Here is a 27868-nt window from a genome sequence, read left to right on the forward strand (position 1 = left end):
AGAAGGCTGTTCTAATACAATAAACTTAGTTGCCAGTATTAAAAACAGAACATGAAGGGTTAATGAGCATACAGCAGGCAGAGTGTAATGGCAGCTTACAGAAATTGTCTCCACCCAAAAATGCAGCATTTTCAGTCTTTCAAATACAGCATTACACATTTAATTGCATCTCTTTTATTTCAAATGCAGGATAATTCCCTGAGTAAGCAGTTTTTTACTTAAATAAAACTTTTCCAGAACTTAATTATGTGGAAGAAGTTCACACAGCTCACAGTGAGCTGGAGATGACACATTCTTTGGCCCAGGGAACTAGTGTAGTGGTCTGGCAGGAGCTCTTGGACTGTTCATTTCCAAAGCTTCACCCTGTACTGTCACCAGCCTCCTTCAGCACTGCTGTCTCCCCCACCTCTGTGTCTCCTCTCTGACTGATCTCTGGGGTCTGAATTCCTCTTTGACTGTGCTGCCATGAAAGGGATTTTTCATACTTGGTCTTAAAAAGTAGTCCATGACCTGAAAAAGCAAAAGGGGGAAAAAACCCCAAACCAACATCCTGAAATGAGGTGACTACTGTGGTAAACGGAATACCTCATTCCTTATAAAGACTGGGTCGTTACAGACTGGAAACTGCATCCCAAGGCTTTAGAAGCAGGAGCAATGACATAGAGAAGGAAGAGCAGTCTTTTAAAATGGCACTACAAACTTTTACATAACACGTAGGTAGTATGTAGATTTTAACACCCACCTACACCCCATAACCCAAAGATTCAGTAACGAATATAGATGGGAGATGGATAAGATGTTTGCTTGTTAAGGCCAGATGCACTTACCTGGACAATCTGCCACCTCCTTGAATGCTCTTTTCTTACAGCATCCTCGGCACATGTTAAACACACATTTAGTGCCCTGGGTTGGGACAGTGGTATAAAGAAGCTTGTGTCAGCGAAAATAAAATTATTACTGTTTACTATAATAAGTAACAATACAGCTCTGCACTTTCAGATCTTTGGAAAAAAACGTGTACTCAGCCTAATGAAGATGATGGAGTTGATGTCATATTGGGTGCTATCTGCTGTTTGCACATAAAGAACAAAAAAAACCCAACTGACCAAAAAAAAAAAACCCACATTCAACTTGTGCAGCCCCCACAGCCTGTTGGGCAGCCCGAGCTACCCACCACAAGCAGCCACATGCCATAAGCCCTCTGGAACAAGCATGAACTCATTTGGTGCTGGCGAGCCTGCTCTAGTTCTCTGCAGCATGAAACACAGTGCTACCATCTGCATCTATGCCTACAATATGTTACCACCGGAATTACTTCCCTACTTGTATCTTAAAATACACCTGCATATTTATTAAAAGTATAATGTGTGACCCTTAGGGGATGGCAGCAGCTGAGTCTTGGCTACCTGATGAGGTGGCAGAACGAGCCTGGGTCTCGGGGCTGCTTTGCTCACATACAGTTTAGAAAAGGGGGTTGATATTGTGTACCATGGTTCCCTTCACCCCAGTCAGAAAACCTTTCATGTTTAGGGAGGCTTTAGTTGAGTTCCTTAGGCTTTTCCTTCTCCACACACCCCTACCCCATTTCATGACATAGCTCAGAAGCACATAATCTAGCGGAAAAAAAAATAATTACAGACCTGGTACCTGCAGCATTACAGTGATGCAACAGCAAAACAAAAATAAGTCTAAGCCCTGGTGCAGACAATCTTGCTTTATGCACCAAGCAATGACACCTGGATTAGCTATGAAACAGGATGGCTTTGAAAGCAGGCCAGCCTAGTGCTCAATGCTTTCCCAATGATGAACACAGCAAAAAAAATCCCATTTTTTTCAGTAGCTGCAACTTCACATTAAGCCCCAGCTGGCTGCCACTGCTTTGCTGCAGTAACAGTGTTACAACAAGGAGCAACATCATATGCTTGTGTTGCAGGCTCCCGTGCCCCTGAGGTGTATGTAATGCTAATTTTTAAGCTAGAACACAAAATTACTTATATCTTACACTCCACTTTACAGGTATATTAGCAGCAATAAATACACTCTGCTTACACAGCTCAGCAACATCACCCTGTCAAGCAAACAGCTATGTTCCCCCAAGAGAAAAAATAAACAAGCAAAAGCAAAATGAACTCTTTGCAAATATCAAAATATTTGAAATTTCAATACAGAACCTGTAAAACCAGCTGCCTCATTTCGCTTTGCTAATAGTGAAAGTCAATGTAATTTATTGCAAAGGCAGGACTGAGGATGAGGAGGTGCTTAGGCTTGTTTTGATAAGGGCAGAGATCCAAACACAACACAAAACAGCTGCAGGTGCTGCCTGACGCTGCAGGCTGTACTGCGATGACATGAAGTATTTTTATTTTACACTAAGAACCACACCAGTTATTCAAATTTTCTCTTTGCAGAAAAACTCCACCCACCACTAACCCCAATAAGAGGGGGTTGTTTTTCATTTCACAGTAAAATATGCATGTCATACATGTGTAGAAGTCTGGAGATTTGTTTCCAAGACATCTTCAGAAATTCAATTAACTCACTCAACTGTCTCAGCAATAAATACCCTCAGCAGCAGCAGGACTGCACTTTTTTGGAGAGGAAGGCAAAGTCTCTCAAAGTCTCTCAAAGAATCTGTTGTGTATGTTAAGGATTTTTGTGCAGCACCTTCAACCTCAGAGATTGGTTACAGTTAATGGTTAAAAAGCTTTTGCCCAAGTATGGGCTTTCCTCCCCAAACACACACTTATCAGCAGGACTTGGCATGCACCTGTGTCACTGGGCACTGGCACAGACCTACCTTTGGATTTGGAATAACAGAATAGAATCAAAGAATAGTTTGGGTTGGAAGGAGCCTGTAGAGGTCATCTACTCCAATCCCAGGCAAAAAGCAGGGACATTTTCAACTAGATCAGGTTGCTCAGAGCCCTGTTCAACCTGACCTTGAATGTTTCCAGGAATGGGGCATCCACAACCTCTCTGGGAAACCTGGGCCACTGCCTCACCATAAAAAACGACTTCTACCTCTCTTCAAACCCATTGCCCCTTGTCCTACTCCAACAAGCCCCACTAAAAATTCCATTGCTGTCTTTCTTTTAAGTCCCCTCTAGGCACTGGAAGGGGCAGTGAGGCTCCCCAGAGAGCCTTCTCTTCTCCAGGCTGCACAGCCCCCCTGTCTCTCAGCCTGTCTCCTTGACAGAGGGACTTCATCCCCCAATCATCTTTGTAGCCTCCTGTGGGCCTGCCCTAACAGCTCCCTGTGTCTCCTGCACCAAGGGCCCCAGAGCAGGATGCAGAGCCCCAGGCGGGGGTGCGACCAGAGCATAGGCACAGAATGCGCCCCACCGTGACCTGCTGTCCATGCTGCTTTTGATGCAGCCTAGAGCACAGGGGCTGTCTGGGCTGTGAGTGCACATCAGTGAGTCATGACCAGCCTCTCTCCCACCAGCACCCCAAAGTCCTGGGCAGGGCTGCTCTCAGTCTGTGCCTCCCCCCAGCCTGGATTTGATACCATGGTTGCCCTGAACAAGTGTAGAATCTTGCACTTGGCCTTGTCAAACCTCAGAGGTTCCCACAGGCCACTGCTTGAGCTTGTCCAGGTCCCTCTGGATGGCCCTGTCCCTCAGGTGTGTCACCACTCCACTCAGCTTGGTGTCATCTGCCAGTATGCTGAGGACACTTTGATCGCAGTACGCACATCATTGGTGGAGACATTGAGCAGTGCTGGTCCCAGTACAGACCCCTGAGGCACACCACGTGTCACTGATCTCCATCCAGACACTGATCCCTACATGGACATTTAATTTCCATTTAATGGAAATGCTTTGATGGACGCCTGTACTGACTTACCTTAGGGTTTCCACATTGATCACATTTTGCATACTTGGCTGAGAAAGAGAGAGAAAGAGAGAGAGAGAAACCTGATTTCACCAATGGTATTTTTATGTGGAAGAAGTAAGTTTAAAAAAAAAATCAGAACCAGAAAAGCCTGGTGCTTTTCTAGACAGAGACTCATTTTGAAATAAAAATACAGTACCTCCAGTAACAGTGCAAAGGTAAAAATACTTTGAATTTTTAAGTGCTTCTATGCTAAAATCCAAACATTGAAAATTTTAATCCTCAAGTCAAGCATAAAACAGGAGGACATCAGCTTGAAATTCATACAAAATTTCTACTTCAAATGCTAATGATAGCTACAATACAGTTTGTAAATAATTTTGATCTTAAAAAGATGCTTAGAGAGAATCAGTGACCTACTACTTTGATCCTTGTTTCCTTTACTAGTGAACATTATTTGAATCATGTTGCCTGCTATTGAAATTTCAATAGCAATAATTCCTCCTCTTTTCAAAGAAGTTTCTACAAGTACACAAGCCAGGAAAATTCTTAGCAGCAAGTTATGTCGAAAGTGGTATCAGCATATCTCCATATATTTATGCCAATAAATGGAACTTACGTTTTAAAGATGGATCAAAGCTTTTATTTGGATTTCTTAACTTCTTTTTTTGTTTATTCTTTGACAGAAGCTCAGAATTTCCATCTTCCTCTTCTTCCAGAGCACGTTTTCCTCGCACACCTTTTTCTGTTCCACTATCTCCATTCTCCTTGCATCTCTCCTTTGGCCTGAAACAGTGAATTTCATCATAAGTTGACTGGAGGGAAGGAGTAGCTGTTCCCTGACCATTATTTTGGTTTACAGAAATCTGGGTAAACCATAAACCTTTCTATTGTGGAAATGAAGTGTCATTGCCCTTAGAAACGGGATAGACAAACCTAGCTGTTTTGGTTAACACTAGCAGTTAATAACAGACACACTATCAGATATATCAGTAGGAAAGCCAATTAAAGTTGGCCCGCTAAATTAGGCACATCAGGTTATTGTTCTCAGCTGCTAGCTGCTGTGGGACTCCAAAGTTTTACTTTCCAGAGAGAGAGAGAGAGAGAAATTTGAGGAGGATCCAAAGGCGAAGATGCAAACAATGAGCAACATCCCCACAAACAAAGCAATAACTAGGAAAAAACCAAACTAGAATACAGATAATGCAAAGTCTTCTTCAGCCTTTTTTCTTTTTTTTTTTTTTTTTTTTTTTTTTTTAATGGTATGGGTGGGAAAGGCCTATGAGTACCTGTAAGTATCAATAAAAGTAACTCACCCTGGCCTGATGTATGGCTGACAGATCCAGTGGAAAAAAGGCAACCCTTCTTTTGGCTTTTCTCCTTCTTTCTGATTAGCTATTTCTTCCTGCAGCATAGAGTTACAGTCAGTCTTCCTGGAGTTGTCAGAAAATACACTAAATAACACTTCAAACTCCAGGAAATCACAAATTGAAATTTAGGCTAACAATTACTGACTATTACATATAGGCTAAAAAACCATCTATGACAGATGAAGTGAAGCACATTTCTAACTCCTAAATCAACTTTATCCCACATAAAGTTGTCCAGGCTTAAGGGGATGCTACTCTAGTAAGCTACGAATATCAAGGTTAGTAAGCCACAAATCCCAGAGAAGTGAGTAATGGATGTCAACTCTATGACATACTTGGTACATTGCCACCAAGTGCAGACAGTGCTGTTCTGGGAAATTAGAGCCCATCTTGGTACCTGACATCGCAGTTTCAGCTCCCTGTTGACATCTACAATGCCCTCTAGAGTCTTCACTTTTGCTAATTCTTCACGCAGCTGCTGGTAAACTTGAAGCCTGAGGTAAAGCCCAAACATCAGTTATATTTAGACTGCAATCAACTAAAAATAACTGCATAAAAACATTTTATACACTTTTCCTGATTTGTTTGCCTTTGGTAGAAGCTTATATTCGTCTTTGTAAGTCCAGAGAGAAGCACACATATGTCTCTTCCAGATAAAGACTCAGCAGACAACCAAGGTACTTTGACATAAACTAAAGTGAATGTAACTACCCAGATCCATCATCTGCTTCTCTGCCCATAACTATGTAACTGTCCATAGCTATGCTCTTACTCCACAACAAATGCAACAGCACTCTGCCTCACAATGAACAAGTTAACTTGTGCTTGCCATGAAGTGTGTGCAGATGGGCAATTACCACATTGCAGCTGGCGTGCTGTGAGATCACACCCTGGCTGATCTTGTGGCAACTTGTTCATTCCCCATGCCCTGTTTCCCTGATACAAAATAAAGGGTAAAGACCTCAGCCCACACCCTCTCCAGCCAGGTCCAGGAAAGAAAACTTTGCAGCATACTCATTCTGGCCAAACAAATCCTTGTCCAGAAAGCCCAGACACTTTCTAAGCAGGATGAGCCCTGAAAACATAAAAGAGTTCTATGGAGATACTCACGTGTGATGCCAGAGCTTGAAGAGATGAGCCCTAACATAAGACAATGGACAGGGGTACTTCCGCACGATCTCTAGGTACTCCTCAGCCATCTCCCACACCAATGGGTTCCGGCCCTCAAACAAAGCTGGGTTATGAAGATTACCTTCTAGGGAATGAAAATAAATACTCAAACTTTCATTTCAGGATTGAAACAAAGGCCACAATCTCTGCTCTGGAGTTTGATCATCTCTTCTGTGATCCTACAGCCACAGACACATCACCCACGTACTCTCAAAAGGAACACAAGGTCCGTAATACTCCAGCCTGACCCTGGGATACTATATTTCACTATGCAATTCCTAATTGCACTGAACAGCTCATATCTAATTAAAGTTCTGTTTCTAGAAAGGCATATAATCTTGACAGGAAGACAGTAAACCAATTAATAGATAGAGAAATCACTGCTTTTGTTGCCCAGTGGTTAAACACTGAAATGACAGGTGTCTTGCCTTATGTCTGTATTGATATTTGTCTGGCCCAAATTCACAAATACAGCTTCTCACTGTGCTTTTCTCCACTGGCTTCACAAGCTTTTTGTTAACCAGTATTATCTAAAACCAAGATTCTACAACCCTTCTTTGACTGTGTGAGTGATTAGAAGCTTTTCTGATGCCTATCCTAGCTCTTCCTGTAGGAAGTTATGTCAATTCTTTCTTGTCCCAACCCAACATGAACCACCTGCAGAAATATTAACCCACAGATGCACTTAGTTCATTGAGAACCATTCAAAAACTGTTCCATTGATTAACAGATGTCACAAAAATATTCCAGGACCACAGGAGCCCCATATGCCTCCCATATGTCAGGTAATTACATTTGAGCTCAATGAGTCAATGGTATTGCAAGTCCAACATAACGATTCTTTACCAATCTTAAGGGGTTCCTATTCCTGGTATGAAGTGACCAGTGTAAGATGAGGGAGAATGGCCACTCAGCTGTCAAGCAAAGCTGTTCACCAAGTCAATCTGACGTAAGTTTTTAACAAATGTATGCAAGGCTGCTAAGGAAATAAGAAACAACTCATATTCTCATCAGAGTAGAAGTGTTAATTTTCTTTACCTGCACTCATGACACCATGTACTCCTGTCTTACGGATGCATTCTTCCACATCACTGAGACACTGGATGTTTCCATTTGCAAATACAGGAATGTTTACAGCTTTTCTATTCCAATGAATAAAACAGATGCATAAAACTGAGAATTAGAGTCAACCCAAGAATTCTCCTCCTGTCACATAAATTTGTTTGCTCTTCAATACCACTGTACAATCTGTTTAAAATCCAGTGTGTTAGCAGGAATTCACTAAGACTGGTACTGCTCACTAACCTTACAGCTTGAATGTGCTCCCAAGATGCCACACCAGCAAGTGGTCCTTTCTGTTCTTTAGTACGGCCATGCACAGTCAGCAGCTGGAACACAACATTACATTTGCTTTCCACGTGTATGAACCACTGGAATAAATCCACTGAAAAAAATTTCCTTTTGCTCCCTACACTTCAGGGATGCCACTGAGTTCCTGCTGCTATTTCAAGAGTGCAGGGAGTTTAGCAACACCGAAAAGTATCAGCATGGTCTTAGGCTCCTTTCATCTTGCTATTCCATGGCATGAAAAGATTCTATCATGGGAGAACCTACAGGTTTCCTTTCCTTCTCCTACTGGATTCAATTTGTGATTCACTGTGGAATTTGTGATATATTGATCTACCTTTCTCCTCAGCAGAAAGTCCAAATACTGTCAGTATTGTCTCTAACTGCAGACCATCTCTTCCAATTTAATTGGAGTTAAATCCTAGAAGGCTGCCTACTTCTTCTAGTGATACCTTTTGATACCCTTTTTCTTCTGCAGTACCGTGGATTTTATGCATTCACACTTGCCTCCTGCAGCACTATGTGAATATTGAGATGCTCAACCACAGTGAAGGATGCTGCCCAGTGCAGTGATTACAAAAGACTGAAATTATTGTGTCTTTTGTACCACACCACTGACCTGTAGCCTAGGGCTGCAAACACACAGAATCTGTCTGCATTCTGTTTGCTCTGTCTGTAAAATAATGCAGCCTATTCATATCCACAGTATACCAAGAACTGGTCATCAGATACTTTACAAAAAGATACGTGTCCAGTGCAGGAGGAGACAGAGCAGCTGCCTTCTTACCTGGCAGCCAGCTTTCTCCAGCATCTGTGCATACTTCACTGTCTTGTCAATCTCTGGGAAAACGCGGATTTTGCATGTGATGGGAACAGAGAGCTTCTCGTTAGCCAGTAAAACTGAGAAAGATTGAAAACACAGGTAAGTGGGCTGCACAATGCTATGAAAAGTGTCTGCTCTCCTCAAGATCTGATACTGGGTATGGTATTTTAAAAGCCTAAGAAGTTACTGCTATGCAGTCCTCATAGCTTGTACTCCTCCAACATTAACACTTGCTTGTCTACCTTTCCCACAAAAAGGTACTTCACTTCTTTGCAAATTATCACAAAAAAAAATCATTATAAGTAGAGTCTTATCCATGGCAAGCAGAGGCTTATCAAGTGAGGTAGGCTGCAGATGCAATCAAGTAGTAAATGTAGGTTATAGAGTCAGGGTGAAATCTAGAACATGGTAAACTCCCAGTCCTTACACAGTACATGGAATCACAAAAATACCAAAAAGAGAGCTAACAAGGAGAACCAACTGGAAAACAGTGAGTAATGCTGTGTCTGAAATTCTCTTCTCTTACAGAGCTTGGATATACAATGTAGGAAGTCACCTGCTGTCTTCTAATCTAAATCCTATGAGCTCTAATGATAGGTACTTCCCATCACCCTTTCAAAGGAGCAAGCAAGGTGTATAGATGCAAGCAGAAAAGAGTGCTCCACCATTTAAAGGCAGCTGGGAAAAGAAGGAGGAAGAGGACAGCCTAAGATACCTCTCTTACTAGGCAGCCCGGGTTCACCCAACTAGATGACCTGGGTTCTCTTCACACCTTGAGGCCATTCTGATTTGCATATTTCTCAACAGCCACACTACATGCTGGGCAAGGATGCACTGTCTTATCTTCCAGGTTCTCAGCAGTGTCTTTGTACCAAACATCACTCAAGATTCCCCAGACCACTGGGAATGCAAACAGAAATAGGACTGTCTAACTTCATGGTTCCAACACTTGCTTTGAAGTGGGATGAAGGCACATTCTCAGTTCTACAAAATGATCAAAACTTTGCTTTTTATATCAGTTACAAATATATTTCTTAAAAAAATACGATACTGATCACAACAGCTACTGATAGCCTGAAAATAACCTACATGAATTAGGAGAAGAAAGGCATAATTTGCTATATTCTGGACAGAAAGAGTACATGGAGTTGATCAGAAAAGGGAAACTGTGGCTTCAAGCAGAAACATGACCCTTGGCACCTGAGAACTTCAATGTGAAAGAGTAAGGCACTGGGACTTCTACTGTTTCTAGAGCTGGAGAGCCACTAAGCTATCATATGAGACTGGGACTTAAATGACTCACTTTCACCTGAAGTCTGTTTCAGGTACAAAAGTTTTTTAGCAGATGTAGTGTGAGTTTGCCGTGGAATACCACCAAGTATCTTGAGGGTACCACTGGAATACCATATGAAATAAAAAAAAATAAAAGAACAAATAAAGAATACAACTACCTCTTCAAAACCCAAACACAACTCTGCCTAAAGAAATATGATGCATCTCCAGTCCCCCAAAATCCCCAAACTTCCTCTCAATAATTACTTTATCCTATTCCTTCTCCAAATACTTACTCATTCTCTGAAGAAGATCCCACTCCTCTTGCAGGAATGCTCCATAGTGACCTATGATAAAATAGCACATGACAGACTTGCGCAGAAGAGTAAGATCCGGAAGCACAGTTTTCATAAACTCTCACAAAGATCCAGACACTCATATGCCTCACTGGCAGAAACACAATTGCTCTGTCCTGCCCCAACTGGAAGAGTGGGATCATTCTGTTCTCCCTGCCATCCTAAATTTACAGGATAAACAAGGAATACCCACACCCTACTTTCACTAGTACTCCCCAAGGCTGATGTGTTGACACTTGCAGCTCAAAGTCCAACTTCTAAGGGTTTATACCAGATGTTTAATAAATCCTATTAGGTAACAGATGATCAGACTGAACGATCTATTTGTACCATTAATCATTTCCTATAAGTCTTTGAAAGGTATTTTAGAAGAAGAATGGGCAGTTACTGAACAAACATTTTCTCAATACCTTAACTGATCCAAAATTTTCAAACACTGCCTCTGGTCTTCAAACATGCAGTATCTAAGGGATTCAGTAGGTGTCATCCTCTTCTACACTATTGTGAAAAAACTCTGCAAGTGTCAGGGAAATAGGAGATCCTAAGGGTCTGAATGATCTAATTTTAAGTGCAGTTTTTCAAAAATAGGCTGTTTGAGCAAAAATCAGAAAGAAAACCAAGCTCTTACTAAAAATAATGTTTCTGAAGGATATTCTAGACACAGGACCTGCCACTTAAGAGAAATCAGAATTAATTATATCTTATTTTTGCTTTAGGTACTACAAAAAGCATTACCTGCTACATTGGGTGTAACTAAGTCTGGCTTCAGCAGTACTGTCGCCTCCTCAAGGCATGACTTGGCCCTCTTGGTATTTTACTACCAACATTCCCATTTGAAATGCCACTTGCCATTTCTCTGCTTATCCAGGGTTCAGATTTGCACATACCTCTCTTTGCAATCATTTGGGGGCAACCCAAATTTAGGTCTATGGCATCACAGTAATCCTGAGCCAACAGTGCTGCTTGGACAAACACTTCAGGATCATTGGCACAGAACTGTGAAAACCAAAGAGAAGTGGAATAATCAGGCAATAGCTTTCCTCAAGTACTGACACAAAGTTATGATGTAGTTATGAAGCAACTACCTGCTACAGAAAACAGGCAAATATGCAGAGTTAATAACACCAAACACTATTTCTCAAAATGATCAAGGGAAGCCATGTGACGTAATCTTGTTGGACCTCAGTAAAGCATTAGATACTGTTTCTCACAGGATGGTTCTGGACAAAATGTCCAGCCCACAGCTGGACAAACACATTGTGTGATGGGCAAACAACTGGCTCATGAGTCAAGTGCAAAGGGTTACAGTGACTGGGATGACATCAGGCTGGTGACCTGTCATGATTAGGGTTCCGCAGGGCTCCATCTTAGACAGGGCCAGAGCTCTTTAACAGCTTCATAAATGACTTGTAACCTTGCTGACATTTGTTACCTTGCTGAGGATACTAAATTGGGAAGAGCTGTCCACGCCCTGGAAGGCACACAGGCGCTGCAGAAGGACTGTGACAATAAGAGGGCTGGGCAATCACAGACCATATGAAGTTCAATAAAGAGAAGCAGCCTATTCTGAACCTGGGACAGGGTGACTCTGCATGTATGGACAGACAGGGGAACAAAAGGCTGGAGAACAGGGCTGCAGAAAGGGACCTGGGGGTCCTGGCTGATGGCAAGCTGAATATGAGCCAGCAGTGCCCTGGCAGCCAGGAAGGCCAGCTATGTCCTTGGGGGGCATCTGGGAGCATCTTGGGGAGCTGGGCCACGGAAGGGATTGTCCTGCTCTGCTCTGCACTGGGGCTGCTTCACCTCAAGTCCTGGGGACAGTTTGGGACACCACAATATAAGAAAGATCCAAAGCTATTAGGGAGTGTTCAAAGGAGCTTACAGAGATGGGGGCCATACAAGGAGTGGCTGAGGTCACTTGGCTTGTACAGCCTAGAGAAGAGGAGACAGAGGGCAGACTCCGTAGAAGTCCATAACTTCCTCACAAGGGCAGCAGAGGGACAGCTCTGCTCTCTGCTCTCTGTGACCAGTGACAGGGTGCTGAGGGAATGTCTGGGGCTGTGTGTCAGGAGAGGCTCTGGCTGGATGTCAGGGAAAGGTTCTTCCCCAGAGGGTCGTCAGACACTGAAACAGGCTCTCAAGGGCAGTGGCCATGGCCCTAAACCTAAGCCAGAGCTCAAGGAGCATCTGGACAACACTGGTGGGATTCTGGTGGCTGCTCTGTGCAGAAGTTGGACTTTGTGAATCCCTTACAACTGAGGATATTCAATGATTCTATTAAAAAAAAACTCAAAACAAAATCTGTGACACTTACCAGCTAAAGACTCTCAACCTTCAAATGACAAAATGAGAAAGATGAGCATTCAAGAGGCAAAGAAATATCAGATGAATATTTTACGTTTTGTACCCAAGAATAAGTGGAAACAACTTTTAAAATCCTTTGCAGAACAAACAGCTATAGCATTTTAGTACAAAAAGGCAGCACTTAAGAAAACAGTTACCCATAATGTCTCTGGGTCTTGAGACAGCTCAAACTTTGTAGATACCAATAAGCAAAACTGCCTCTAAAATGAATTCCCATGGAATGTGAAACAGACATATGGGCTATAGTCAAATGCTCAGTCTTAACTGAATGTAATTAATATTACATTTTAAACTGTGCAAAAAGCAAATTAATAAAATTAGTTAATTTGAAGCTTATTTGTTGAAGAGGACAGAGACAAACTCTTCTTCTCATTTATGGTTTTAAACAGATTTTCTAAACTTCATTTTTCACAAAAAGCAATTCCATCATGTCTTTAATAAACCTGAAACAAAATTTAAACACTTCTCAGCAGAAGGTGCTACTTAAACCCTGTAGCACTACATTAAGTTATGACTGACACCTACTAAAATGAAAAAAATATTTTGCTTTCTCTGAGACAACTGAAACTATGGAAAGCCTCCAACCATGTCATATAAGGAGAATGTTAGCACAGTAAACAAAGCCTTCAGAGCAGGCTGAGCTCAGATGTACCTCTGTCTAATCTAATTCCAAGTCTGTGTGACCAAATCTTTAAGGACTGATGCACAAGATCAATCCAAAGATCAGTTAGTTCCACACTTTATATCCAATAGTGGTCAGTGGGAAGAAGGGTAACACAGCAAGCTCACAGAAACTGATCCTGTTCTGGTAGTGTCACCCAGGACACACAGCTTACTGAGCTGAAGATCTGTGACTTACAGCTTTCTAAGATCACTTGAATTTTCGCCACTTTTATTTTTCTGTGTCAAAAGAAACTACCTCCCACAGAAGAAGAATGTATGAGATGCTGAGATTAGCTCATTTGGTTGGAGCATGGTATAGCTAATAATACTAAGGCTGTGAGTTCTATCCCTGTACAGACAATTCACTTAAGAGTTGGACTCAATGTACTTGTGGGCTGTGGACTCGTGGGTCCCATCCAACCCAGAATATTCCAAGATTCTGTGACAGCTGTACTGAGACAGATCAAAGGTCAACACCAAAATGTCTAGGGAACAGCAGAAGCTGAAAAAGTTTCTTTATGGACTTTGGAAACAGAAGGTGTGTTTGTTGCACCTAAAGAACCTCAAGTGTTTTCCTTCATTTGCTTTCTAAACTCATGTAATGTTCCAGAATCCAGTACATCCCACAGCAATGAATTTCACAGTTTATAACTACCACTACGCTTACTTGTTTCCCATTCATCATCCTCAAGCCAGTAATACTTCCACAGGCTCCTCTTACCTCTCCCCTCTGTCAAGGGAGACACTTCTTTTCCAGGGTAAAGAGTCCTCATCCATTTAACTGCTCCATGTGTAGAAATCAGTCATTCCTCTGCTCACGACAGCCGTCTTTGCCTGCATTATTCTCCAGCTCCACAAGCCACTTTCCCTCTTTGGGTTAGAGTGAAATACCTTAACATCACACAGTAGACCAGAAGCAGAAGCAACATATGCTTGAAAGTCTGTCCTATCTTCCTTGCATCCTTTCTCTATAGCTAAACACTGAGCTCAGGGTTTCAGATTAATACTCAAAAAAGCTGTGATCCTCGAGTGGCACCAGGTCCAGGACACACCCAGACTCTACAAGACCAACTGCAATCTGTTTCTAAAGATGAGTTGCAGGGAAAAACCCTCTGAGAAGTCGAGTGCTCCAGGCCCCTGGGTTAGGACAGCAAATCCTCTGCTAAACGTGGGATAAACAGAAAAACACACACATCTTCATGAACTGTCAGCGGTATTTAGATGAAGAAAATGAGATTTCTGTCATTCTATAGAATCACGTTAAAATGTGGATGAGGCTGACTACCTTCAGCTCATGCACATTTGGGAAAGGCCTGGATTTGTTAGCACGAGCGGGTGGAAGGCATACGTGCGTTTGGCAACGCTGACTCGCGTCCTCAAAGTTACCCGAGAACAGCACCGCAAGGTGAGCCCAGGGAAGCTGCTCTCGGCAGCCGCCGCCGCCGCCGCTCCCGGTGCTGGGGCTGACAGGGGAAGCCGGGGCAGGGGCCGCGCTCACCTGCACGATGAGCGGGCGGTCCTCGGGACAGGCCTCGTCGTAGAGGTTCTCGCGGCGGTAGTTGGCGTCCCTGAGGAAGACCTGGGCGTGCAGCATCGGTGTGTAGCAGAGCTGGGCGCCGTGGCGGCGGCTCAGCAGCCTCCAGGCCAGCTCGCTCTGGTCCACCATGGGCGCCACCACGTAGTGGGCGCTCCGCAACGTCTCCCTCCAGAAGGCTTCCCCGCGCAGCTTCGGCATCTCCCGCTTGCTCGCCCGTGCAGCGCTGCGGCCGCTGGCGGCCCGCGCCGCCGCCCCGGGGCTCGCGGCCTGAGGCCCGCAGGCTGCCGCGACCGCTGCGCCCGGGCCGGGCACCGGCGCAGCCGGACGGTGCCACCGCCATCTCGCTCCGGCCGGCTCAGCGGTGCAGCCGCGCGCCGTCCCCTCCAGAAACAGCGGCGCTGCCAGCAGGGGCCGCGCGCGGGAGAGGCGCAGCGGTCGCGGGGCCCCGCCGCGCTGCCCGGGGCGGCCGAGGAGCCGCAAAAGGGCGGCCGAGGAGCCGCAGCGGGGCAGCTGAGGGGCGCCGTGCGCGGGCGGTCTCCCCTCACGTGCCGCGGCGGCGCACGGAGCCCCGGCGCTTGGCCGGTAGGCGCCACGCGCAGCGCGGCAGCAACTCCCGTCCTTTGTCCCCCAGCCTAAGCCAGGCGTCTTTGAGCGCTTGGGCCTCCGCCGCAGCCGGTGCCGACGGGAAGCGCCGTGACTGAGCATTGCAAGAGCTCGGACAAAGTGCGAGGCCTGTCCTGTCCTTGGTGTCGGATGGTAGGGGCAGAGAGGTGAAAATGGTCCACACGACTGAACCAAATGTAACAGCATCCATGGCAATATCGTTCATTTTGCATCATTTTATAAAGCTGTTGATCATCACCAGGATGAGTACAGTGGAGGAGTTCTGCTTCTCTCAGCCAATACCTTCCAGCATATAAAAAAATGCTCTATCTCTACTCCAGTCAAAACAGCAATGTAACTTGAGTTACAGGACTTCTTTTCTTCAGGAGAGAAAAACTCCAACAAAATCGTAACAAAGCACAATAGTCTACACAGAGTTACATGTATACTCCCATGGCTCAGTAAGCCTGTTAAGTCTGCCTCTCTGCAGCCTAAAAAACAAGATTGCTATTTTAAATATACAGCCTCTGCACCCCTGCTATTAGCACTCTCCTTTCCTGTGATGAAACTGCTCCAGGGGTATTTTTTCTTTCTTTTGACCTGATTTGCAGGCATGATGTCTCGTAACTTGTTGAAGTGCAAAAGAAACAAACACCTGCTTCCTATTCTACCTTAAGTCTTTTGGGTTTTACTTGACCTCCATTCTCAGCATCAGAGAACTTCACTTTCTGGTAGTGAAATAGAGATTTTTTGAATGCACTTGAATTAGCAATATGAATTAAGCATTTAAAGTTTAGCCTGTAGAACTATGTGTTGAATTTTAACCCTTCTACTTAAGAAACCCCTGCCATGGTACAAAGGGCATAGGAAATGCAAATTTCTGAAGCTTCTTGCATAAAGAACAATACCAGAGGAGACCAAGGGAACCCAGATAAAGGAGCTCCTCTGGCTCCAAGCTAATCAAAGCCACAGACATACTCAGATGAGCACCAAGAGACCAAGGGCGCATGCGCAAAGGGAAAAGTTCAATAGTTCAGCCAGGAGGAAGACCACAACCTTCAGCCTCAGAGACCACCAAAACACCCCCGTGCGACCACCACAGCGAACCACGCATGCCCAGAAGGGCGTGGAACTATTTAGCATACGAGGCGAGGACAGGCGGGGCCAGGGGTTGAATATGCATGAAAAAATTGTGCAAACTATTGCATATGGAACACCTTTGTGAATAAAGAGGTGGGTCAGACTGAAGCTCGGGGCACAAGTTTTTCACGAGAGCTATCTCGCTTGTGCCGGGCACCGACATACATACCCACTTCATAACTGTCTCTGGTTGTGGAGTCTATTTATTCCGCGTATCGCTTCAGTAGTGCTAATTTATGTAACTAGTTCTATTAAACGGTGGCCCTTCTTGCATTATTTTTACTGCTATCTTCAGCAAGAGAGCTGTATTTCTTTGCCTTCTAAAGTGGTAGACTAGAAAAGGAAAATAATAGCTTTAATACTGGTGACAATATATGCTGTGTGCCATACATTCTTGAACTCTTTCTATTGCAGATTTAAGGTACATGGTCCATCATTTCAAAATAGCAATATGCATTTGTGACCCTAAACAGTTCCCCAGTCAGAGAACTGCTCTTCAGTCTTGAGACTGAGATCAGCATGGTTTTAGCCTGTGAGAAGCTATCTGAAAAGGATGGAATGCATCAGCTGACAAGAATCCCCACTTCAGTTTCACAGAAAGGGTAGGTATGAGGGACTTCACTTCTGTCCTTGTCTTCTCAAAACAAGAAACTGCAATACTGGATTTTGCTCTCTGATATTATTCTACGTGTCTAATCTGATGGGCTACTGAGAAATGAGCAATACCAGCACTAATAAGGTTTTTATTTTTGGCACACTGTGTCCAGCAGCCAGTTATAATAATGGTTTACATGGCAGTAGCTCATAATCAGATAATTATGGGGAAAAAAAGCCCTAAACATAACAATCTTCTGCTTTTCAAATAACAACCACAAGAACATTAACAGTATATGAGCTATAAGTTATTCTTCAGCAACTTCTATGACTAAAACAGTATTTTCAAGCTCTGCTTAGATGAAACCATACAGATTTGTTTATACAGGGAGCTTATCAAACTCCTGCTTCAACAGATGGGACGGCATTAGTCCTTGCTCCTTCCACACAGTCCATTCAGATCTTACACACATTAGCACAGCACTATTTTACCCGTTTGCTTTACATTTAATCCTTTCTTATTCCTTCCAGTTTTAAATATAACCAACACAAAAGTAGGATTCTTTCCCCTTTTTTTCAGGCTCACTACAACTGCCAGAAGTTAAACCAAACCAAGTAGTCCCCACTGGTTTTGTTTTATGTAGTACCCAATGCCAGCAGGTGCAGGGACAGTGGGCAGTAGATATCATGAAGTCCCATGGTATATGCACACAGCTTACACAGCCACTCCAGTATTAGTATGCAGTATGCCTCACACAGCAGACACTTTCCTCCTTCTGTTACTGTCTAACACTTGGACATCATACCAAAAACTTCAGAGCATTTATAGCCATTGCGTGTCTGACCCTCAGAGAGGCCCTGAGGCAGATGCTATGGTCCCATTTTATAGACAGGGAAACTGAAGCAGGAGTATTAATGGCTTGTCCAATACTGCAAATAGAAGCCCATCTAAAAGTCCCCACTTGAATATTATGGCTGTAAATTGGTTGTATCTAAGGTACCAAAATCATGGCAACAACAAGCCATGCTTCAGAATACTAAGCCTTCATTGTTATTATTTTTATCATTATTACTATTATTATTTCTATAGACTACAAATCAGATATGTTAGCAGCAGTTTTTTTGCTTTATACCAAGAAGTGAGAGACTCCAGATGAAACAGGGGATTAAGAAATGGTAGAAAAGAATTCAAAACCCAACCAGTGATGAATTCTGTTTAATTCTAGAAAAGCCAAAAAGACACTCTTCAAACCAAAAAGTATTAATTAAAAGAAAAAAAAAAAAAAAAAAGAACAAGACATTTCAAAATGGTTTAAGCTGACATTATGTTGTTTTATTTCAATTTCACAAAAGAAATACTTTATAAAACTAAAATCAGTTAACCCAGCCACTATCAACAGAGGGTGGTATAAGCAAAAGACACTAGGTCAGAACCTGCAGTGAAGAGCCATCTGTTCCTGTCACTGGAATGCTCCTGTACCACCAGAATACTTTACTGGGGAATGAAGAGAAGAGGGGTTTTACAGCAGTTTGGAGAAGAACAATAGCTCCTCCTAGCTGGTGCTTTGTTGCTACCCAGGTCTCCTCTGTATCATAAGTGTAACAAGGATTTACTGATTTTGGAAAGGACAGATCCAGCATAGCACAGGCAAGAAATTTTTCAATTCAATTTTATGCAAATTTCCTTTAAAAAGGTACTACTGTATTTTAAAATCAGACCATCAAACTGATTACTTAGCTAACTTATGTGGGATTTCCAATCTCATTACCAAAAGGAAAATGAACACAAGGCTTAAGCAAGCCCTGTGCTAAATAAAATATTTACGGGCCTTGGGCAGATACCTGTATGTTTGCCTGAGCTTTGATTATGGGAGAGCAGGGATGGGAGGATTTGTTCAGTTATTGTTAAGGAATTCTATTCCTCGCCCTCCCCATTCCAAATTTTTCATTGGGTGGCAAGACTGGAGGTGAAAGGGAATAAGGTAAAGCAATAATCTTAATGCTTTACTAAGGTTCTGATAGAGCAGGCCACAGAACCTTGCACAAATATAAACAAAGTATCTGCCTAGGGACAGCTTTGCCTGTTTTTATCATGCCCAAGTTATGGCTGTTCAATACAGCAGCATCTGTCAAACAATCCACCCTATCCACCAGGCCCCTCTCTCCCCTGAAGAGTACATGATGGCAAGAATCCTTCCTTCTACCTAATGCTTTCTGAAAAGGTCAGGGCAGTGGGAGAAAGAAAAAAAAAAACCAACAAAACCAACAAGAAATTAGATTATTTCAAAGATGGGCAACTTTCCCTTGTAGAATAAACCTTTCCCTCCAAAAAAGGATGTTTCTTTGCTCCTATAACCCACAATAAATTAAAACCAAGTAAGAAGTCTCTGGTTTGACACAATAAATACTTAGAATATAGCAAATTAAAAAATATAGTTACAAAACCCTCAATGGAATTCTCTTTCTGACCTAAACTGCAGACAGATTCTTCACAGATAAAAAGTATCTCCAAAATCAGCTGCAGCTCCTCTTCTCTCCCTGTTCACTAGGTCAACAAGTGCTATCACATACCCTTTGGAATACTGTTAAGACAAAAACAACATAAAGCACAAGAAATCTACTCCTAAATTTGTTTTTTTTGTTTTTTTTTTATACTGCCAAGGGTATAGGAAGAAACCCTCTGTGGGGAACCCTCACTGCAGTGCACAGTGACAGAGTCACAGCACTGCAGTTAACATGGACAGGGAGACTAGGGGGAAAAACAGCCATAGGAAAGGAAGGAGACAGAACCCATAAATGTGGGAAAAGGAAAAGATAAGCAAGAAAGAGACAAAAAAGACCAATTGAGTCCAGCTGGACTTCTCAGCTCTGGCAGCAGAGCAGATGAGATGTTGAACAGGAAGAGTTCCTTGGGGCCTGTCATAACTAGGAATGTTGTTGGCATTTTCTTCATCATTGATAGTGAGGAAGCAGAAGTTAACCCTCTCTGACACTGACACGTGGCTCTGCCAGTGAGCTGTGGATGATCCCAATAATTGATTCAACACCATCTCCCTCCAGCAAGGTGCGATGATCTCCTTCAACAACGTGGACAGATACCTTCCCATCGCATACCTGCGTAAGTATGAAAAAGAAAAACTTTTCATTCACAATTTACAACCAGCTGGTCACCTAGCCACTTTGGGTTTGTTAGTCTTCCAAGTTACTCATAATTTAGATCACTGTCTCTATCGAACTCAGCTAAAAATGGCACCAGTTTTACTCTGACACATTTTCACAGATCAGCAGTGGTGCACTGTTTGGAACGGGTGTTTTAAAGCACAATAGTCTGACAACCTGACAGGTGATCCACTCAAATATAAGCTGGGCAGGAAGTTAACCAACCTAGTACCAAAAGAATAATTTACCAACAGTATCAAAGAATGAATGATAAAATAGCTACTTCCAAGCCCTTAAGCAAAGAAAACAACCCCCCCCCCCACCTTCTCCCACCACCAGAAATCTTCCTTGAAGGTCATTATGTAACTTTAATAATGTATAAGTTAGCCTGGAATCAATAATGACTAAGCTGGGTATCTGAAAGGATAGGAGATGCCAGAAGCAGGAAGGGAATTCTGAAAATCACTTCCTTTTCCCTGGTATTTGCACCAATTTAAGCCTTGTGTGTGAGCAGGAGCTGAAGAACCTTATCTGGACTATGGGCCAAACCCCAACTTTTTTTAGACCACAAGAAACCCACTTTAACTACTACCATCTAAGTGAAAAAAGGGTAACTCAGAAAAAGCTGCCTTTATTGTCATAAGACTGACACTTGCTCTTCAGAAGGCTGCCCTCATTCTGTGAATTAGCTTCAGGGTCTACAGTGAAAAGAGATTGCTCTCTTTTAACATCATTATTATCCAAAGTCATTCTAGAGAGCCGCAAGAATCAGCTATAGAAAACATTTCCTATATACTGGAAAGACTTTCTGGCCTTCACTACCCACAGAAAATGCCTGAAACCAATAAACTTATTTGCTTTTGGAGACTTCTTATTCTTGTTAGAGCACAGCAGCTGCAGAATAATGTCTTTAAGGTTGGTTTTGTTCTTTTTTTCTCAGTAAGGGTGATTTCCCATGCTTTCCTTTGGCTTCCCCAAATACCAGAAGAAATTCAACAGTCATCAGTGGGGCTATGACTGACCTCTGAGAGTTTATAGTCTCTACCCAGACCTTCCTCATATTCATTGCGAGACTTTGCCCGCATCAGTGTCACATTCCCATGATACTTGGAGTCTGGTATATACTTGTCAGCAGCCTTCAGCTTATGGTAAAATGAAGTAGCAGCAAAGCTGAGTGCTTCACGATTGATGTTTGTATGAATCTCAGTTATCAGGTCTACAGCAGCATTCACACGAGCCTGCAGATCTTTCAGGGGCAGAAGAACCTCCAGCAGCTGGAAATATTAAATTTTTTTTCACATTAGTCTCAACAGCTGAGAATTCATCTCAATTAAACAAAAAAAAACATACACTCTCTTGTGCAATATCAAGACACATGGATTTCGAAGATAAGAAATAATACCTTATTATGTTCAGTGCCCGTAAATTGCTGAACAAAGACACACAATGCTTCGGTCTCCAGTTCAGCCTCATTTCCTTGGGTCAGTTTGGCTCTGTAGCTCTGGAAGAAAGAAGAATACAATGTGAACGTGAGAGGACTGTGCCCAATATTAAAAGTCAGATAAAAACAATAATAGAACCAAAGGTGTGAACTGGGAAAAAAAAGGAAGGGGGAAAATCCCTTCAAGACAGATTAGAAAGCAAATCCACAGGTGGCAATTGCTAAGAGCCTAGTATTCTCTAAAGTAATTGAATATGAAATGAAAATGAGTATTAAAGGGAACCCTTAAGCAAGGTTTCCTCACACCACTACAAGAGGATCTTGACTTGCACCAGGATCTTCCAGAAGACATACTAATATTATGATTTATCATAGCAAGAGCAACATTTGTGCTTGAACTCTTTCCATTTAATGAAGACCACCTCTCATGTGCTTCTACCCTTCAGCCATCTCTAAGCATCCACTGTCTACAGCTGTCTTCATAATCTTTGTTAAAGTCTGTCAGCTTTTCAGATTGCTCATATCCAGAATAGCAAGTTTTGAGAAAAATGAACCTTGATGAGAGAGGATGGGGTACCCAGAAAGAAGAGTCTCTTTGTGCCCTTACCTGGGTATATGCTGCCACAAAGGAATGAGACCCATCAAAAAGGAATAAACTGTTGAGTGCATGGGAAGCATTTTGTTGTGCTTGCAGCTGGGAACACATTTCAAAGGCTACACAGGCACCAAAAGAGTATCCAGCAATGCGGTAAGGTCCTTCAGGCTGTATCTGCTTCATGCAACCAATGTAATAGGCTGCCAGGCTTTGGATGCTGTCCAAAGGAGCGGCTGGAACATGGAAGTGAGTTAGAAAGACTCGTGAAAAGACACTGGCAGAGACAAATTATGTTTTCATGCACTCAAACAATCCTGTTGGAAACATTCAGGTTATTTTGCAGGTAAATTACTAAATTATTGTTAACAACTTGCATTTAGGACTAGTAATATTGCTGCCTTCCAAGGACAGGTTGAACAGGATGCTTTGACTTTTGTATATGTAAACTCTTCAATTTCATCCATTATTCTTCTTGATACCAGGGATGTTTGACATGACCCTCTGCAGACTAATAGGCCTGATACTTGTTCCTCCAAGTTTAATTGTCTAGAAACAAAGCCCTCTCTAAAAGCAGCTACAGTTCAGAATGTTATGTTTGCAAATTCAAGATGCTGAAGACCTGAGATACCTTTTGTGCACTGGAGCCCATAGCAGGGCATGTGAAGTCTGGAGGCCAGAGTGTGGAAAACTGCAATGGATCCTTCAATGGGGTGAACGAGGAAAAGAGGGCGCTCCATGCTCTGAACATCATTTAGACGAGTGATTGTTGGTGCTTCTGGGTTCACCAGTAAGTTGTTCAAATCTAGTTTTGGAGGTTCGCCTGGGCCTGCCTTCATCAGCGGGGATGACTTCAGCTCTTTGAAGGAAAGCACACCAGACAAACCCAATTAGCTTCAGGGTCAGTTTTGGTCATGTAGCCATACTCCTAAAGGAAAACTTCAGGGCTAGGGCTGCCCTAGATTAGCCTGCTGCCTCACTACATCATCAGGTCATAGAAGCAGAAATCTTCCTACTGTCAGCTGCTCTGGAGCAACTGCATATGATTTTAGCTTCCTGTGAGTGTGACATTACATTGTTTATTCCCAAGACAAGTAAAAGGTCTCAAATTGCATCCCACACATAGCTACATGAGAGTACTCATGCATGCAGCTGCTAGCCATGCAAGAAAGCAGATTGCACACTTGCCTTGCTTGTACACCCTGCTCCCAGAAATGATGGGCCTGTCCTAGTGGTCAAAACACTTCTGTGACATGTCTGTCACTTAAAAACTATTCAATTATAACCTTATTTCATGATCTGATAGATGTTTATGTCACTAGAGATGAAAGCAACAGATTGGAAGCTTAATTATTTGGATTCAGGTGACTGGTAGCAACCTTAATTCAGACACTTTACCCTCTGCTGTCTTGGACTTCGAAGAAAGTTCACGCAGTTTGTTGATTGTAAGGAGACGAATTTCTCTCATGGTCATAACGATGTCATAGTCTCTCTCCAGTGTCTGGCGCACCTCCACACCCATCAAAGAATCCAAGCCCAAGTCAGCCAAGGAACTCTCAGCATTCAGACTACTCACATCACGGACCCCTGAGAACAAAAGAGCATACTAGCATAATGCCAATTTCTTTTCAGCTCTTGGTCTCTCTAGCAGCCTTCTCCACTCTCTTCTATCTCTCAATAAACTTCAGCTGTAGAGCTGCAGTTTACCTTTCAGGATCATCTAGTACTTTCATAAACCACCTATTCTATAACCCCCACCTTGTCATATGGGATCTAGTATTTAGAGTACATATTAATGTGCACAGATTTATGACAGGGGATACCTCACTCCCAACTAAATAGCTGTGAATATTTTCACATCAGCTCTAGACCAAATACAGATCAGTCAGTCAGCTAGACAGATTCCACACACTGGAGGCTCTAATTGAAAACTGCAGTCCTAGACCTAACACTCTGCTACACCGAGATTGAAGTTATCAGTGTCAGTGATGGTTGGCTGCAACACTTGATGTCTACAACGCTGGAGGAGGTGGTGATACATTTAGGCTTCATTTCCCTTTTCTCCTTCATTTTTCTGACTGTTCAATCTCTCACTCCTTCCTTACCTGCAGAAGGCCTCTCATAATAACACCTGCATCTTCAGCGCTTTGTCCCTTCCTCCACCTTGTACAGCCCCATGTTGCTACCCTTCCCACATTAGGCTTCATTACTAGCTCCTCCTTTGTTGTTTTCATACTCTCCTCTTCCAAAGTAACCCCATAGCAGTGTGGTTTCCCAGACCCTTTCCTATGGCTTCTAAAAGCCACATCTGCCCTGAGAAATCAGATTTCTCAGTGTCAGTGAGTTGCATACAACTCCTTAAGTAATACTCAGGAGACTGTCTTTTATTTATCAGTACCTTTTTTGGTAGAAAACAAAAGGTCACTAGACAGTTCTGCCTGCAATAGAGACAACTGAAGAGGGACATAATAGACAGAGCTGACAGCAACTATTCAGTATCAACACAAAAATAAGAGACACAATGGTAAAAGAAAGCAGATTCAAGACAGACAGAAGGACATGGCACTTGTAATGCATAGTTAAGCTATGGTTACTAGATGTTCACATGGGATGACAGAGTTGGTAAGTGAATAAAATACCAGTCAAGCAATAAGTAGAGAAAAGCTATTTTTTGTGGCATGGGGACATATCAAGGTGAATATTTGAAAGCTGGAACAGTACTCAGGAAGTTAGTTATGTATTTACTGTCTTACATGCTGTCCCAGAATTTTGCTCTTGGGGACTGTTCCCTGTTGATTCTCCATTTGGAGAAAGGTACCAGCTCACTCTAAATAAAACCCAAGACTCTGGAGTATATATGCGTATCTATGTAAACACATTAACAGAGGAAAACCCATAAAAGAAACAGTCCTTATTTAAGAGAAGGAGCAGTGTAAAGGGGAAAAAAAAAAAAGCCAACAGTCTCACAACAGCAACATTGCTACAACACAGGGGACCAGGAAGAGATGCTGAGAAGAGGACCTACAGCAGCACCACTGCTTTCCAAAGGTAATGAGAGAGTAGGCACCATCCAGTAGTACTTGAGTGACAGCACTTACCCAGGATGTGAGCAACAGCTTCTACAAGATCTCGCTGACTACCTCCTTCAGCTTTCGCTGAGACCTTCTCTGCTAGGACAAAACTGGACATGACAGGATGAGGTTGATTCAGGAAAACATCAAGCACCTCCAGGCATGAGCTCATTTGTTGGGGAATTGTTCCCCCCACCACAATGTCTTTGTTTCCCATTGTCTTCATCAAGATACCCACATCACCAATGGCTCCCCACTGGATTGCCAGGCCTGGAGAAGAAATTAGAAGAACACACTAAGCAGCTAACTAAAGCAGATGGCAGGAACAGGAGTGAGTTAATAAAAAAGGAACTTAATAATGAGCTATGCTAAGGCCTGCATTTCCTTTGTACTGTTAAATGGTGAGTATTCATTCACACATGAATGACTCAGCATAACATCTAGGAGCAGAAAACAGCCTTCAAAAGACTTTATAACTCCAGATAAGTGCATAGGTTTCTGGTGAGCTGGTCCTCATCTGGATGTTTGGCAAGATAGTATATACTGCGCAATGAGTAAAGTCATCTTACCTGGGAGTCCATCATGATGCCGCTGCTCACAGATACGCTCCATGGTAGAATTGGCAAAGCCATAATTACTTTGCCCAGCATTTCCTCTTCCACAGCTTACAGAGGAGAATACAACAAAATAGTCCAGGTCTGGACACTTCTTACGAGTCACCCTTGGAACAGAGCAGGAGAAACCTCATCAGAAAAACCTGCTTATGTATTACTGTCAAAGGCTAGTGCAAGACTAAAACAACTAAGCTTGATCAGTTCCTTGACTTTAAAAACCGTTATTATTTGTCCCTTCTACAGACACTTACCAATCCAAATGAAGGGTGCCTGAATACTTTGGCTTGTTGACCTCGCAGAATAATTCTGGGGTCTGATTTTCAATCATGCCATCTCTAAGGACCTATGGGGGGGGGTGGGAAGAGGGATTAAAAAAAAAAAAGTGTAGTTTCAGTATATCTAGTTTCTCTGTTTAAATATGCCACATGGCTTGAGATATGAGAGGATATCGCTACACAATGTACTTTTGTAAATTCACAGTACAGACATATCTGGAATATCCCAAAATATGACAACATGCCTTTTGCCAAGTCTGCTTTTTTCAGTGTTTTTTCTGTACTGACACTGCAAAAATTCTGGCAAGCTCTATGTGGGATTTTTCTTGTCCACAAGAGGCTAGGACAACATTTGTCTCATCACAGAACTGAACTCACTGGCCAAATACTGTTGCTTCTCAGGTCAAGGGAACAGACCCATAAGCCTTTAGTCACCAGGTAGGACCAAAGTATAGTGTCCTTTGAAACGCAGAGAACTTAACTAAAATTGTATGAAGCCTGACTGCCTTTAGTTAAAAAGTCACATGAATGGATGTTGCTTCTTACAAGTCCTGAGCATTTTTGTCACTTACCACAGCCAAATTAAAGATGCCTCCAACTGGTCCAAGCTTCAAAGCCTCTTCTATTAATTGCTGTGTTCCTTCTAGTGTTCCAATATCACTGGTAGATACCAGCACTTTGATTCCCAGTGCCTTCCACTCTTGAACACGTTTAGCCTGATAACCTAGAAGAAATAAAGGTGGACAGTGCCTTGCATGAAGAATCCCAAATGTAAGGCTTTGGTTAAGCTGCTCCTTTATGCTTCTCTGACTAGATAGGGACTGAATAGCTAAATAATTCCTGATTCAGCTATGAGATAAAAATTGTACAAAATTTCAACAGCAGCTAGAAATCATCTGAATTTCAGAAATTCTACATAGATAAAGTGGAGAACAGCACTGGGAGAACCTAAGGGCTGGGGTGGTGGTGGGAGGAAGGAAGGAAAAAAACAAACGACTGTGAAGAGAAATTAACAAAAATTTGGGTACTGAGATAGGGAAAATTGGTTAGATTAGAGCAAAGCAACAGATTACAGTAGCACAACCAGAAATTGAAAAGTTGTACTTGATCAATGGGTTTGTACACACAAGTGGTGTGATTGTGAACTTGCCAAAAGAAAGAAGAAACCTGTAGAGACAGAGAGGATTTGAGTTATGAGTGAATTTGTATGAGGAAATACTGAAGACTATCACTGATAAATCTCAATGCTGCCACTGTAATCAAACTAATGCCTTAAATCTGAGTAAAAATGTTTATGGATGCTATCAGATAATCAGGTTCATCTTTACAGATGAGCTATCTAAGGAGCAAGAGTGAGCATCCACACATGAGGAACAAAGTATCTTTAACAAGGAGTTTTTAGGGCCTTCCTTGTGGCATGTGATCTAACATACTACAGCCAGTGGACAAGTCAGTGAGGAAGCCAGACTTTGCAGAGGGCATAAAGATAAAAGAAAGGCTACAGAAAAAACGCTGTATAAGAGAGAAAATGGGTTGATAGAAATAGGAAGCATAAAAGGGGGAAAGTAGTAATTGGAATAAAAGGTCAAGTGAAAAGATTGTTCCTCCTTTACAATAAAGGAGACAACAGCTTGAAATGAGAT

General features: G+C 42.7%; 2 protein-coding genes across 3 annotated transcripts in view; both read right to left on the bottom strand.

Moving 5' to 3' along the window:
- Positions 1–158: 158 nt before the first annotated feature.
- Positions 159–15013, bottom strand: DUS1L (dihydrouridine synthase 1 like). Its single transcript, XM_059485830.1, has 13 exons — positions 14698–15013; positions 11060–11168; positions 10113–10163; positions 8509–8621; positions 7680–7762; positions 7413–7516; positions 6315–6459; positions 5602–5698; positions 5151–5239; positions 4454–4620; positions 3847–3884; positions 828–903; positions 159–510 (listed from the first exon to the last, which is right to left on the bottom strand). The coding sequence occupies exons 1-13, from the start codon at positions 14932–14934 to the stop codon at positions 359–361; spliced, it is 1461 nt and encodes a 486-aa protein (XP_059341813.1). The 5' UTR covers positions 14935–15013; the 3' UTR covers positions 159–358.
- A 3371-nt stretch (positions 15014–18384) lies between these two features.
- FASN (fatty acid synthase) overlaps positions 18385–27868 on the bottom strand; it is a 41620-nt gene continuing 32136 nt past the window's right edge. For both annotated transcript variants that reach the window (XM_059485951.1, XM_059485952.1), the window contains 10 exons: positions 26798–26949; positions 26202–26293; positions 25906–26057; positions 25364–25606; positions 23664–23852; positions 22897–23124; positions 22281–22501; positions 21635–21733; positions 21255–21506; positions 18385–20187 (listed from right to left, as the gene is read on the bottom strand). In XM_059485951.1, coding sequence (XP_059341934.1) covers positions 20050–20187; positions 21255–21506; positions 21635–21733; positions 22281–22501; positions 22897–23124; positions 23664–23852; positions 25364–25606; positions 25906–26057; positions 26202–26293; positions 26798–26949 — 1766 coding nt within the window. In that variant the 3' untranslated portion in view covers positions 18385–20049. The remainder of the gene's footprint in view (positions 20188–21254; positions 21507–21634; positions 21734–22280; positions 22502–22896; positions 23125–23663; positions 23853–25363; positions 25607–25905; positions 26058–26201; positions 26294–26797; positions 26950–27868) is intronic.

This window comes from Ammospiza nelsoni, chromosome 19 (genome assembly GCF_027579445.1).
Source record: "Ammospiza nelsoni isolate bAmmNel1 chromosome 19, bAmmNel1.pri, whole genome shotgun sequence".
Taxonomy (NCBI): Eukaryota; Metazoa; Chordata; class Aves; order Passeriformes; family Passerellidae; genus Ammospiza; species Ammospiza nelsoni.

What these genes read in the sequence shown, in the direction of transcription:
- DUS1L (XM_059485830.1), bottom strand. Translation starts at nt 14,934, where the DNA reads ATGCCGAAGCTGCGCGGGGAAGCCTTCTGGAGGGAGACGTTGCGGAGC. An exon ending in TTCAAGCTCTGGCATCACAC is followed by an intron (nt 5,699 to 6,314) that starts GTGAGTATCTCC and finishes GCTTTACCTCAG; the next exon opens with GCTTCAAGTTTACCAGCAGC. An exon ending in CTTTGATCCATCTTTAAAAC is followed by an intron (nt 3,885 to 4,453) that starts GTAAGTTCCATT and finishes TCTCTTTCTCAG; the next exon opens with CCAAGTATGCAAAATGTGAT.